At 48.6% G+C, this 13,959-nt stretch overlaps 1 protein-coding gene and 1 pseudogene across 1 annotated transcript; one reads left to right on the forward strand and one right to left on the reverse strand.

Moving 5' to 3' along the window:
- Window positions 1-567: 567 nt before the first annotated feature.
- ABRACL (ABRA C-terminal like) lies at window positions 568-10,252 on the forward strand. Its single transcript, XM_058307555.2, has 3 exons — window positions 568-694; window positions 4,722-4,788; window positions 9,648-10,252. Exons 2-3 carry the CDS (start codon window positions 4,728-4,730, stop codon window positions 9,830-9,832), a joined length of 246 nt encoding a protein of 81 aa, XP_058163538.1. The 5' UTR covers window positions 568-694; window positions 4,722-4,727; the 3' UTR covers window positions 9,833-10,252.
- Window positions 10,253-11,774: 1,522 nt separating this feature from the next.
- Window positions 11,775-12,122, reverse strand: LOC101426246 (eukaryotic translation initiation factor 1b pseudogene; annotated as a pseudogene).
- Between the last annotated feature and the right edge of the window lie 1,837 nt (window positions 12,123-13,959).

Consider the following 13,959-nt stretch of genomic DNA (forward strand, 5'->3'; position numbering starts at 1 on the left):
TTGGGTCACTTTTCTCCGCAGGGCTCTGGCTACGACGAGCTCCTGGCGCACCCGGGAATTAAAACGACAGTGCCCACAGGGCCTGTGGGCAAACGGATTGCCTTATGCAGTGAAATGCAACGAATGGAGAAGGTTAAGAAACCTGCGCCCACGCGGGATCAAGACCCAGTTTCGCGCAGGTGCATTTTCTTTGCAGTGCAGCGCGCTGGCTTGCAGGCACGCGTTTCTTTGCACAGCAGACAACCCGCTTAGCTCTGGAGGACCCCGCGCGCCACACGCAGGACCAGCGTCACGCTCTTCCTCGGAGACCTCAGCGTCCAGGGACTCGACCAGGGCGTCCCGGGGAGCCCTGGCCCCGGAGCGCGGAGGGAGGGCGGCGGCCCCCGCGGCGCCGGCGTTCTCCTGCAGCCGCGGGCGCCCGCCACCTGCCCGGGGCCGGCCTCCGCGCCCGGCGCAGGGTGCGTTCCCTCCCCGAGGCTGGTCCCGGGGAGCGGTGGGCGGCCCCTTCCTGAGCCGTCAACCCGGCTCCCCTTCCCCGCCCCCCAGCCCTCGTCTCTGCCGCCTCAGCCACTTCCTTCCTGCGCTCTTCCTCCCCGGCGCGTTAAGAAGGGAACCGGGGGCCCCGGAGCAGCTCCCACTTTCCATCCCCAGAGAGAGCGAGGCGGCGCGGCGGACCCGGGGAAGGTGCGGCCAGGTAGGAGGGACGCCGGGGCTGCGCCGTCGCGGCCCCGGGGCCGTGCGCGGTGCGGGGACCCGGGGGTGCGGCTCGCCCACCCGTCCCCAGCGGACGCCCGGCGGGGTGACCGTGGCCGCGGGGCGCCTCGCGCAGAGCCGGGTGGGGGGGAGCTGGTGCCGGGGCCCCGAGGCTCGTGGGGACTCAGGGCGGTGGCGCTGCGGCCCCGGGGTGGGCCGGGGTGAGCGCCGCGCGGGGTGACCCTGACGGAACCGTGAGGGCCACTGGGGGCTCCGAGGGCCCTGCGGGGTCCCTTCGCGTGGTGGGGTTTGGACGCACGGACCGCGGGTGGCGGAGACAAAGGCCTCCCGGCCCCGGTCCTTCCCGGGGAGGCGCCCCGAGCCCCCGGTGCGCCCCGGACGGAGGTCTGCCCCGGGTCCCCCAACTCCGCGCGGGCGCCGGGGGTGGGGGCGGGGAGACCGAGGGCGGCCGTGGGTACCGGGTCTTGGGACCCCTTCCGGGAGGACTCCTCAACTTGGCGCCATATGCCCAAATATGGAGCGAGTACGCTCCTGCGGGCGGGGGCGGGCACCGAGTGACCCTTGGACCCGCACCAGCCCGGGGTGGCGGAGGCAGCCGGACCGAGGACCTTGCCGGAGCGCACGTGGGCGCCCGAGTCCCGAGGTCCCCGCGCCCCTGGCCGTGCGTCCTTGGACGTTAGAACATCTCCGCGTGCTGCCCCCGACCGTGAAAACAGCAGCTCCTGGAGGGACCTCAAATAGGCCTGGGTGTGGCCCCCGCGCGGTGGCGGCGCCGTGGACACGCCGCTCTCTGCGCCTCCCACGCGCGGGGCCTCATTCGCTGCTGTCCCAGCGGCACGGGCGCCCGCACCTCCCGGCAGGTTCCAGCGCCACCGATCGCTTCCGCTTCCCGTTGGTCCCTGCGCGCCGCCTCTTTGTCCTCTCCGGGCGCTCCCCGGGCCCAGGCGGCTGTCGTTTCTTCTTTGTGAGATGCGGTGGGCCTTCCCAGGAGTATGTTACAATCGATATTGCCCACGTTTGTCTCCTTCCTCCATAGCAGACATAAAATGTGCCAAATCATGTCTGCCCGGCACAGCTCCCCGAGCTGCTCAGCTGGTATTTTCCCTCTTTTGCTTTGTGAGTGTTTTGCCTTACTAAGTATTCAGCATGTAACATTTCATACAAATACAGCCCACTTTTGTATTTAGTGCAGTTTGCATAATAACCAGCAGAGGAGGAGGAGGAGGGGGAGGAGGAGGAAGGCAGGGCTGGAAAGGTGTGTTCCGAACAGCCAGAAGCTGTGGGCGCTTCGCCCTCTGGCCTTAGTTTCCTTGTCCCTAAGATGGGGGTGAACACTCGGCTAGGAGCTTGGGATCTAATGAATGAGCAGAAATTGACACCAAGCTGTAGGCAGGGCCCTGCCCTCTAGGGGAGGGTCCTTCTTTGTCTCTTCCAGCTTCTGCTGACCCCAGAAGTTCCTGGGGTGGTGGGGGCAGCACCCCGAGGCCTGCTCGTCTTCACGCGGCCCTTCCCTCTGGGTGCCTGTGTCTTGGGGTCCAGACTTCCCCCTTGTGGATTTAGGGCGCAGCCTGATGTGCGGTGACTGCATCTGGACTGCGTTTCCTCTGCAAAAACCCTGTTTCCAATTCACAGATGCGCCGCTCCAGGGGCGCGCGCCCGTCGGCAGCGGGGCTGGAGCGGCGCTGAAGGCTGGAAGGCGCTTTGCTCTGCACCGGGCGGTGTGCGCCAGGGGCTGTCAGGGCCCGCCTTAGATCCCAGGGCTGCTGGGCGTTCTCCAGGGTGGGATCGCCTCCCTCATGCCCCAGAGCGTAAGGCCCGAACCCCCCCTGGGCCCCAGGACTGAGGAAGGAAAGGGCCGCCCCACACGAGAATGAGCTGCCTGTGCCAGAATGGGCACGGGAGCTGGGCAGGCGCAGCCACGGGCGCCCACCGCGCTCAAGTGCACAGGGCTTTCCACCGCGGTTCTCACGCATTCGGGCCTTCCGGACAGTGGCCTCTGCGGATGTTTTAGCTTTAAAAAAAATTTTTTTTAGGTGATACTTGGGATTGAACCTGGGCCCTCGTGCATGGGAAGCAGGAGCTCAGCCACTGTTTCAGGTTTTTAGTATCTCTTAAACTACGTCTTGAATTGAATATAACACTCTATGCAGGATTCAACTAACAGAGTTCTCATATTTGGGCGATATGCTTTTTTATATTGGGGTGCTTCTGCTCCCCTTCTCTTCTGGTAGATGGATTGAATTGGAGACGTGTGCCTATTATTGGAATTCAAACTTCTTCAATTAGGACAGTCACACAAATAATACAACAGACGGTAGTGGTACTTTATTAACTGATAAAATAGGTAGAGTTCCAATCACGATTTAAATAGATGGTATATAGCCATCGCTGTCACTCTTGTCTTTTTTTTTTTTTTACAAGCTACCAAGATTTTAGTTCCAGTCGGATTGGATAAAGTTGTTTCTTTCAAATCATTTCCCCAAATTAAACAGTACTCCCTTTTTTAAGTGCTTTACTCCTTTCGCAAAGCTTATGATTTGAAAACAGGTGGAACGGAGATGCCTGCTGCCCACCGCTCATGCTCTCTGACCCTGCGTGGTTGTTTTCAGTGTAAATTTCTGCCTTTACGGGAGGAGCTCAGCCTGGGCTGGAGGTGTGGGAGTTCGCCCCGAGAGAGAGGAGGAGGGAAGCTCCGCCCGAGGAGACAGTATGCGTGAAGAAGGCTGGAGAGGAGAGGGCAAGGGATATTTGAGGACTAAAAAGACGCAGGTGTTGGGAAGCGGCTGTGGCTCATGCGCTTAATCTCCAGTCCACCACCTGGGAGGCCCCTGGTTCAGTTCCCGGTGCCTCCTAAAGAAGACAGCGAGCTGGGGGCACGGGCAAATGTGACAAGCTGATGCAACAAGAGAGACAAGAAGAAAAACATAATAAGAGACACAAGAAAGCAGGGAGCAGAGGTTCCTGGTGCTTCCTAAAGAAGGGAGCGAGCTGACGCAACAGGCAGGTGCAATGAGCTGATGGAACCAGATGACAAAGCAAGAGACATGGGGAGGAAAAACATAATGAGAGACCGAACAAAGCAGGGAGCAGATGTGGCTCAAGCAATTAGGCACCTCCCTCCTCCACTGGAGGTCCCAGGTTCAGCTCCCGCTGCCTCCTAAAGAGGCAAGGAAGACAAACAGACACAGCAAGTGCAACCAACAAGGGAGTGGAGAGAAATAAATAAAATAAATCTTGAAAAAAAAAAAAGACACAGGCGTACCTGCTGCCTTGAGGGCAAGGGTGGTGGAGAAGGATCGGGGGCAGAGCCAGGCTGCTGAGGGCACCTCCACTCCCATTCTGTTCTGACAGTGGACAGTCTTCACACCAGCTCCCCACTGCCGCCAGGTGGTACCGTGACCGCTGCAGAAGGACAAGATGTCCCAGTGGGGCCCGGCAGCCATCGTGGCGCTGCCCCCTGGCCATCTTAGCTGCCCCTAGGGCCCGGGCTGGCTCACCGTTGCTCCCTGCTCAGTGCTGACCTCCAGTGTGTCCCTCCCTGTCTTTGCAGCCTCTCTTGCCCTGCCCAGATCCTCTCCCCCTGGGCGACTGCCTCCCTCCCCCAGTGCCATGTCCACGAAGCCGGTGTGGCCTCGGGCTGTAGGCTCCCGGCGCTCAGTGGCGCTGGTCACTGGCTGTTTGTTCTAGGTCTTGCCCCCTCCAGGCTGGTCCCGTGCTGCTCCCCCCTGTTCTGTGGGTGCCCAGGATGACACCCTGAGGAGGCTGTGTCCAGCGTTCATGGTGGGTGCAGTGGACCAGTGGGGGGCTCTGCAGAGGACGATGGTGGGGGTCGAGGGGGAATGAGGGACCGTGGGTATCTCACAAGTGTTTTTAGGAAGAGGGATGAGTTAAAGTCATCGTGGCAAATGCTACATGGGAAAAAGGGAAGGAAGCGCCTTTGGCTTGGTGAGACGCGCTGAATGAGATGTAGAAATGGGAATGAGACAAACTTTCTTTTTCTCTCGCAGGCAGCAATGAATGTGGATCATGAGGTGAGCCTCTTAGTGGAGGAAATGCACCGCTTGGGTTCCAGAAGTAAGTATTCCGACACAGAGGTGGTCACCATTTCTCCTCCCGACAGGCAGGTCCGCCAGTCTGCTGGGAGCCTGGGGAAGGGTGTCCTGGGGCCGCAGGACACAGCTGTGGTGGCTGAGCCCCGGCCCCAGGCTTGTCCCCTGAGATGATACCTGGAGACCCAGAGCAGTCGTGGGCATGGCGGTTCAGGGGCAGAGCGCGGCTGAGATGTCCCGTCAGCCTTTGCATGGAAAGAACATCTGGCCACAGCCACCCTAGTAATCAGATCATGCCTGAGCTTTTATTTGCTTCACTGTTAAAATTCGTTTTCTCCGCAACTTGTCATCATTTCACAACATTCCAAATGACCAGGGACTTAGCTTGAAATGAGGCTAACTGGTACTTATTTTCACCAAATTCTCGAATTCCGGTAGTCAGGTATTTATGGTTATACTAGTATAGCTAAAGTAAATCATCCTTTAGGCAGGTTCATTTCATTTTTTAAAATATATTTTTTAATTCATTTAAAAAACAGTTTATTGAGGTATAAATCATTCGTACATGAGTATACATAAACAATAAGTGTATAATAAAAGATGTGAATTTGGGAGCAGGTATAGCTCAGTGGTTGAGCACCTGCTTCTCATGTACCAGGTCCCGGGTTCAATCTCCAGTATCTTGTTTAAAAAAAAACAAAAGTTCTGAACTTGCCAAACAAATGTGCATAACATCATACAGGGCTCCCATACATTACCTCACCACCAACACCTTGCTTTACATTTGTAACAAATTATGAAAGAGCATAGTCAGAGTATTGCTAGTAACTCGTCTATATCTTACATTTGGTGTATTTTTCCCCCAACCCATCCTATTATTTTTTTGGGTTGTAAACCCTACAATTTATCTAAAATGGATAATCATTGGCATTTGGTAGAATCACTGAGTTGTGCATTCATCACTTCAGTCAATATTAAAGCATTTTCATTATTCCAGAAAAAAAAATCCAACAAAAAACAAACCATCATACCCATATGTTAATGCTGCTAATTAGAAATCCTGTGATGTGCTTTCAGCATTTCTATTCATTTGTAAACATTTCCAAGCAACTTTTTACCAATTCTGCACAGATTTAACCTCAGCTTTCCATTCTCTAACCATATTTTATTTTGTGGTGACTTACATTCTAGCTATTAACTCCATGATTTTGCTCGTTATATTTAGTTCATATTAGCGAAGTCGTACAATATTTGTCCTTTTGTGCTTGGCTTGCTTCACTCAACATAATGTCCTCCGGGTTCGTTCACGTTGTCATATGCTTCATGACTTCATTTCTTCTTACAGCCAGATAATATTCTAGCGTTTGTTTATGCATTTGTCAGTTGCTGGACACCTGAGTTGTTTCCATCTTTTGGCAATTGTGAATAATGTCGCTCTGAGCATTGGTGTGCAGATGTCTGTTCACGTCACTGCTCTCAGTTCTTCTGGTACATACCTAGCAGCAGTGCTGCTGGGTCACATGGCAGAGCTCTATCTAACTTCCTTAGGAACCACCAAGCAGACTTGCACAGTGGCGGTACCATGCCGCATTCCTAGCCGCAGTGATAAGCGCTCCTTTCTCTCCATATCCTCTCCACCACTTGAAGTTTTCTCTTTTGTTAGCAGTGGCCATTCTAGTAGGTATGAAAAGATATTTCACTGGAGCTTTGATTTGTATCTCCCTAACTGCCAGTGATGTTGAACATTCTTTAATGTACTTTTTTTTAATGTAACATAAAATGTTACATTAAAAAACATGAGGTTCCTATATATCCCACCCACCCCCCTGCTTCTCCCATTCATGTACTTTTTGTCCATTTGTATTTCTTCTTTAGAAAAATGTCTCTTCAGGTCTTTTTAGGTAGGTTTATTTTAAGTCAGCTTTTTATTCATCAGCGAATACCAGCTACCATGAGGATAGTGACATGTGGAGTTGGTGGGTGCCCTTTTTCTAAACTGTAATGAAAGTTACTGTTATACTCAGAGCTTTAGATATTTGGTTTCAGATTACATCTGCAAGAGATCGGGTTGCATTTTGAAATACTAAGAGTAATAAATACATTCAGCGAAAATTAGGGTAATGCAACTCAAAGTTTAATAATTCCATCATATAAGAGAAAAACAGCTTTTAACAACTACCTCCTGAGAATTGCTTTGTTCTAACAGCTTGAGTCTTCTTACTAATTGCTTTGTCTGCTTATGAAATGCAACTACTTTGAAGGAACAAAACATACTTTGAAAATCCCATTAAGCCACTTATGTTAAATGTCTTCTGTACTGTTTTCTGTTGCTGCAGTAACAATTGCCACAAGGTAAGTGATGGAAAACAACCCAAATCGTTACTCTGACAGTTATATAGGCCGGGGGTCGTCAGGGGTCTCACTGGACTGAGATCAAGATGTCACCGGGGCTACATTCCTTCCCGGAGGCCACGGGGAAAAATACATTTCCTGCCTTTTTCAGCTTCTAGAGGCTGCCCACCTTCCTTGGCTCGTGACCCCTTCCGCCATCTTCAAAGCTGACAGTGTGGTTGAGGCTCTCTCATGGCCATCACTGACCTCCTTTTCTTGCAGTGGGCCCCTCGGCTAATCTGGAATGGTCTTCCCTTCCCAAGGTTCTTAATCTAGTCTCATCTGGCAAGTCCCTTTGCCATGGAAGCTTCCTGGTTCCATTAGGTTGTGCACATCTTTGGGGGCCATTGTTCTTCTCTAATCGCTTTATTTGTACATCAACCTGAGTCACCATCATGGAATGATTATAAGAGAAAGATGAAAAAGATACAAAAGTTGGTGTAAATCAACACCCCATGAACTCGATACAGTCTCTCAGCCCTTCTCTGACGGCCGTTCCCCAGTGTGCTTCCAGCCGCCTTGCGTTTCCCACAGGTGTACCCTCCACAGATAAATCCTGGAGCCTGGGTGCTCTTTAAAACCTGGAGAAAGCAACATCTTGAAGATGAATTACAGCCCCAGTGGGAGGGACCTAAGAAGTCTTACTGGTTCTTCACTCTTCTGTTAAGTTACTGTTGAGTCACCGTTCCCAAGTGAAGGTGGTACCTTTAACTGCCGGGAAGATCCCGGCTCGGTCCAGGGGCGCCAGGCAGGAGGCCATCTCCACGGACAACGGGAGTCAGCGAGGCCAGGCCTCCCGAGCACTGCAGGGGCAGAACCGTACCGAAAACCTTCTGTCTCCAGAGTGCACGTGTGAACCCATCGCTGACCCGAAATGACGCTTTTTAAAAAATATTTATCCCCCCCCCACCCCGTTGTCAGCTCTCTGTGTCCATTTGCCGTGTGTTCTTCTGTGTCTGCTTGCATTCTCATTAGGTGGCTCCGGGAACCGATCCTGGGCGGCTCTCCTTACGGGGCGCACTCCTTGTGCGTGGGGCTCCCCTACACGGGGGACACTCCTGCATGGCAGGGCACTCCTTGCACGTATCAGCACTGCGCATGGGCCAGCTCCACACGGGTCGAGGAGGCCCGGGGTTTGAACCGCGGACCTCCCATGTGGTAGACGGATGCCCTAACCACTGGGCCAAGTCCGCTGCCTTGTTGCATCATCTTGTTGCATCAGCTCACCGTGCCTTCTCGTCCTCTTTAGGAGGCCCTGGGAACCTCTGCTCCCTGCTTTGTTTCGTCTCTCATTATGTTTCTCTTCTTGTGTCTCTTATTGTGTCAGCTTGCTGTGCCTTCCCATCGCGCCAGCTTGCTGCCTTCTTTAGGAGACACTGGGAACCAAACCATGGACCTCTCGTGGTAGGCAGGAGCCCAATCACTTGAGCCACATCCACTACCCACAAGTGATTGCCTTTAAACAGCACATCCACTTCTTATTCCCTGAATTTTTTAGAATGTAGGATATTGTGATAACATACATACAACTCAATATTTCCTATTTTAACTGCTTTCAAATATACACTTCAGTAGTCCTAATTATATTCTGATTGTTGTTTGACCATCACCATCACTCATTACCAAAACATTTTTCATCACCCCATAAAGAACCTGTACCCATCAAGCAATGACTCCCCATATCCCCTCCTGTACCTCCTGGTAACCTGTAATCTACTTTCTGTTTCTGAATTTTAAAGTTCTAGGTGTTTCATATAAGTGGGATCATACAATATTTGTTCTTTTGTGTGTGTCTGGATTATTTCACTTAGCATGAAGTTTTCAAAATTCATCTGTGTTGTCATATATATCACAACTTCATTCCTTTATTCGGCTGAATAATATTCCATTGTATAATGATGGACTGTGTTTTGTTTCTCTGTCATCTGTGGATGGACACTAGGGTTGCTTCCACCTTTGGGCTGTTGTGCTGATGGGCCCAGAAATCTGTATCTCACAAGATCCCCAGGTGCTTAGTTTGGGGGTCTGCTCTTGACATAGATGGCCACATTATTCAGAATCAGGAGAAATATGTCTGGTTAAGGCCATGCCCCCTCACCCTTTGGTTTCTGAGCATGTTCAGAGCACTCTCAGACATGGTTCCTCGCCCCCAGATTTCTCTTTTATTTTATTATTGATTCAACAGTGAACATAGCAATTAAAAACTGAAATTTAGAGTGAGTCACACTGGTCCATGCCAGCAGTTATGTAATGCGTGAACCTTCTCTAAATGCTGCTTGGGTCTCTTCTGGTCGTTGTCGAGGTGATATCCAGGCTCCGAGGGGTGCAGTCATAGTGTGTATCCCATCACTTTTTGGATCTGGAAGAGGCTACATTGAAGTTAGGATCTTGGGTGTTGGCTAACCCATAGTTAGATGGTCATTAAAGAGCTTGTGAATCGGCCACACAAGGGGATGAGAAACAGACTTTGACTTTTGTGTTTTCTCAAATCAGATGCTGATGGAAAGTTAAGTGTGAAATTTGGAGTCCTCTTCCGAGATGACAAATGTGCCAACCTCTTCGAAGCACTGGTAGGAACTCTCAAAGCTGCAAAACGAAGGAAGATTGTTACATACCCAGGAGAACTACTTTTGCAAGGTGTCCATGATGACGTTGACATAGTGTTGCTGCAAGATTAATGTGGTTTGCATGCGTTTGCATCCTGTATTGTTATTCTTTTGCTGGTAAACTGGATTATTAAGTCAGAGGATGAACAGAGCATAAGTAATGTATTTTTATAGATCTTTGAAACCAAAGGAGACTCGTATTTTAGAAGTCTCTCTTTTTTTTATACCTTGAAAGAAAATTAATGTATTATCCTGTAAAATAAACAAAAACCAGTTATTTTTTCAGGAATCAGTTTAGAAAATGGAGGCAATGAGGGCTTTTTTTTTTTTTGGCGGGAGTGGGGGAGTGTCTATTTCATAAACCATTCTTAGACAATTTCAAAAGATATTTGCCCTTCTGTGAAAACAAGAAACAAGTTGAAGACCATCTCCCATGGGAAATGTTGTAATGCATATGCGTATTTGCAATAAAGACCTGGAACTATCTTGGAATTGCCTGATTTTGTCATTTAAGTATTTATATGCCTCTCATAATCAAGGTTTTGCATCAATGTTAGGGTAGTCACTGTTAGATATCTTGAGTTTTTTGAAAAATTCTCTTAAAACCTTAAAAGATAGTGTTGGGTAGTAGTATAGTTGGATCCTACCAAAACTTATGATTTTGATGCCCATTGTGGACTTACCACTGAGTTATGGGGACATGCCAAAAAAATGTAACCCAAAAACACTTTCTAGTTGGACTAGTTAGACTCACCTGCAAGTGCACAAGTGCATCTAGGAGTGCAGAATGTAGTCTAGAGTTGAAAATGATGACTATCAGAGAGGGTAAAGCAGAGGAAGCCACAATGGCCAAAGAAGCCAATCAAAGCAGTCAGAAATGAAGAATGCTTGATTATCGGAAGGAAAAAGTTGGCAGGTGCTGGAGAGGACTGCAGGTAAGGCAGAGGGATGTGAACTGGCGAGAGGTAGGATTATCAGGTTGACCAGACTGTTAGGGACAGAGGGGACTCAGACTGGACGATGAAGGTGGTGGAGTCTTGGAGAGCCAGGGCGAGGAGTCTGAGCAGAAATTAGAGCAGGGATGGTTCATCGTACAGGGGATGTTTAGGGAAGGTTGCTGTGTCACTGATGATGCGGGTAGATGGCACAGAGTAGAAGTGCGTTCAGGCAAAACACTGCTCAAGAATCTCCTAGAGATGGTGATAATGGAAAGGTAAAGAGGTGACCCCTGGTCACGTTTCAAAGAACATTGAAATTCCTTCACCAGGACTCTTTCTGTAATGTGGCAGGACCCCAACTCAGGCTAACTTAAGCAACACAAGAACTCACGTGCTAACATTTGCTGAACATTTGCTGTACTAAGCCTCCTGCAACTCTGTGAGGTAGGTACTAAGGTTATCCCTCATCTTGTAGATGAGGTAAGTAAGCCTTGGAAGAGTGGAGTAGCTTGTCCAAGTTCACCTGACTAGAAAGTGGTAGTAAAGTAAAGCCAGCATTTGAAGTCTCGTGCACCCATCTGGTGTGATGTCCTGAGGTGGAGTGCCCTTCAGGCAGGGCTGGCTCTAGGGATGCACAAAGTGGCACCACAACTGCCTCTCCGTGTTGGCGCTCATGCCTTCTTTGTGTTGCTCTCATTCTCTTTTTTTAAAATAAAAAACAAACAAAGATTACATAAATGTTACATACAATATATGGAGGATTCCCATGTGCTCCCTCCCTCCCCCTCCCACACTTTCCCACGGTAACAAGATCCTTCATTAGTGTGGTGCATTTGTTACAGTGATCTCATTCTCTTCTAGATAGGCGTCTTCCATATGGCTGGGAAGATGCCTGCTGGTAGCTGCAAATTCACATAGTCCTAGATAAGCAATCTTAGGGAAGAGAGAATTTATTTTAATATTTAATAATGAATCCCAAGAAACGAACTCTGATTGGCCCTGCTGGTAGCACAAACCCAGCCCTTCCCCAGAGGAGGAGATGTGGAATTGATGGACTGGGGTCCGTGTTTTTCGGTTCATTTTAAGAATCCATGAACCTTCAGCTGTTCCTCCTTGACAAGGCCACCCTGCGAGAAAAACTGGCAAATGTTTTTCCTTTGGTCACCTCGAAGCTGAATGACCCCTCCGTGTTCAGGATGTCCAATCCCAGCACCATTACAGGCAGGTTTCTTTTTGAAAGCTCTCACGAGTTTCTTTCTGTCGTAATCATCTGCAATGCCCTGAACAGTAGTTAGTGTCTTTCTGCCATTCCTTTGCTGGATTCTTACGTGAACGCAATCCTGGGTCCCTCTCTGGAGAAAGTCATCACCCTTAGTTGCATCAGCAAAGGGGTCAAAAGATTGGAGGTTCTGAATAGTGGACATGTGATACCAGTGCGAGGCCGGGGAGGGGGTGAAACGCCTCCGGGATCACCTTGCCAGGAGCCTGTCACGATGAGAAAACAGAAATAAATAGGGAGATGCTTGGCCAGGGTGGAATTTGGCCGAAGTGGTCACGGCAGCGGAATAGATAGAGATTTGGGGATAATGGTTCAACTGTGATTTTCATCTCAGTTCTGATTTCTATGGATAATCAATTCTGCCTCTTATGATTAAATTGAAATTTTAATTATCAGGTATTTGGAAAACACAACAGATATACAATCTTTTGGCTTTGTAAAAGTTTATGCTGAGAAACCGAGGCAGCTTTTAAAGAGCAATTCGGGAAGGTCAAATACGTCTGATAGAATTTTTTTTGAGAGGAGGCTGATCTCATGTAACAAAAGAAAGTTTCTAAGAGAATTTACAGAAGTTGAAATTGCTAGGTGGGTATCAAATGAAGTTTCAAAGTTTTAAACCCATGGTGATTTAAAATCTGACATCTTTGAGGGAAGGATGTAGCCATGCAGTTGGTCAATTGTTTTGAGAAAATAGACTGTTCTGTCACCAACATCTGTCTGTGATAAATTTTTATATATTTTCCTTTAGATTTAAGATGGTCAATTCCTTGGTAACAACTTCTTGTGTGGCTAGTTCTCTCTTATTAGGATCATGCTCTTACAATTAAAAATCAGCGATGTGATTTCTGTTTAAGCCTGGGGAATGATCTTTCCTGGCTGTAAACGGCATGCCAGTTAATCTCCGCAGAGGTGTGTGCCTTTGCCTGTAGGTGGGAGGCATTTGGAAGTCATGAACTATTGTACACAAACATTCCTTCATTCATGCAACAAAAACATAGCACTTTTTTTTTTTAAAGTGCAAAATGAATAATAAATTAAACCTGGTTCTGATCCTGAGAGGGATACAAACAATTTGGACAATAAATATTATTGAAGCAGCTCTGGGAAGATGATAGCAGGAGGCAGATGCAAGAACCATGAATTATTTGTGGGCAATACAATAGAAACCCATGAAGGCAAAGGAACAAGTCTGCTTACTCTGTGTGGCATGCGGTGCTGAACTTGTTCATTTACAGCCTCATCTATCCAGAAAAGTCAAGAGAAATGCATGCATCTTTAATTTATTTGTAGTCAAATAATCTTGGGGCTTCCCCTTCCTTAATAAAATATATAAATAATTTCAAAGGATACTAGCTCCTCAGAAGCATTTTATGAGGAGAAATCAGAAACATCCGTACTTTTAGGGAAGACTATTCAATGTGAAAACCCTACCCTGGTAAATTTTATTTATCTCTTGCAGTCTCAGTGAAAGGTTTCTTTAATACTTTTTCCCCTGAAGTTCTTTTGTTGAATGTTTTAGTTAGACATTTTTTGGTTAGAAGGAATGGAAACCAATAGCTAAGTGTGATGATTAATTTCATGTGTCAAATTGTCTAGGTAATGGTGTCCAGTGGTTTGGTCGAGCAAGCACTGGCCTGATTGCTGCTGTGAAGGTGTTTCACAGGTGGATTTGCATCTATAAGCAGTTATTTGAGTCTGCAGCTGATTGTACCTATAATCAAAGGAAATTTCTTTTAAAAACTTATTAGAGTTGCAGGTTTACAGGAAAACCATGTAGAGAGTACAGTGTTCTCATACACCCACTCCACAGTTTTCCCTATCGTTAACATTTTACATTAGTGTGGTAACTTCGTCATCACTGATAAACCAAAATTATTGTAATTCTATTATTAACTATAGTCCTTATTTTACATTAGGGTATGCTATTTGTGTTGTATGATTCTGTTTATTTTTTTTAAGCTTTTATTCTAGTAACATAGATA

This window comes from Dasypus novemcinctus, chromosome 11 (genome assembly GCF_030445035.2).
Source record: "Dasypus novemcinctus isolate mDasNov1 chromosome 11, mDasNov1.1.hap2, whole genome shotgun sequence".
Classification (NCBI taxonomy): domain Eukaryota; kingdom Metazoa; phylum Chordata; class Mammalia; order Cingulata; family Dasypodidae; genus Dasypus; species Dasypus novemcinctus.

Bases quoted from the DNA above. Each gene is read 5' to 3' on its own strand.
- ABRACL (XM_058307555.2), top strand. From the start codon at position 4,728: ATGAATGTGGATCATGAGGTGAGCCTCTTAGTGGAGGAAATGCACCGC. The intron at 4,789-9,647 runs GTAAGTATTCCG...TTCTCAAATCAG, and splicing joins GCACCGCTTGGGTTCCAGAA to ATGCTGATGGAAAGTTAAGT.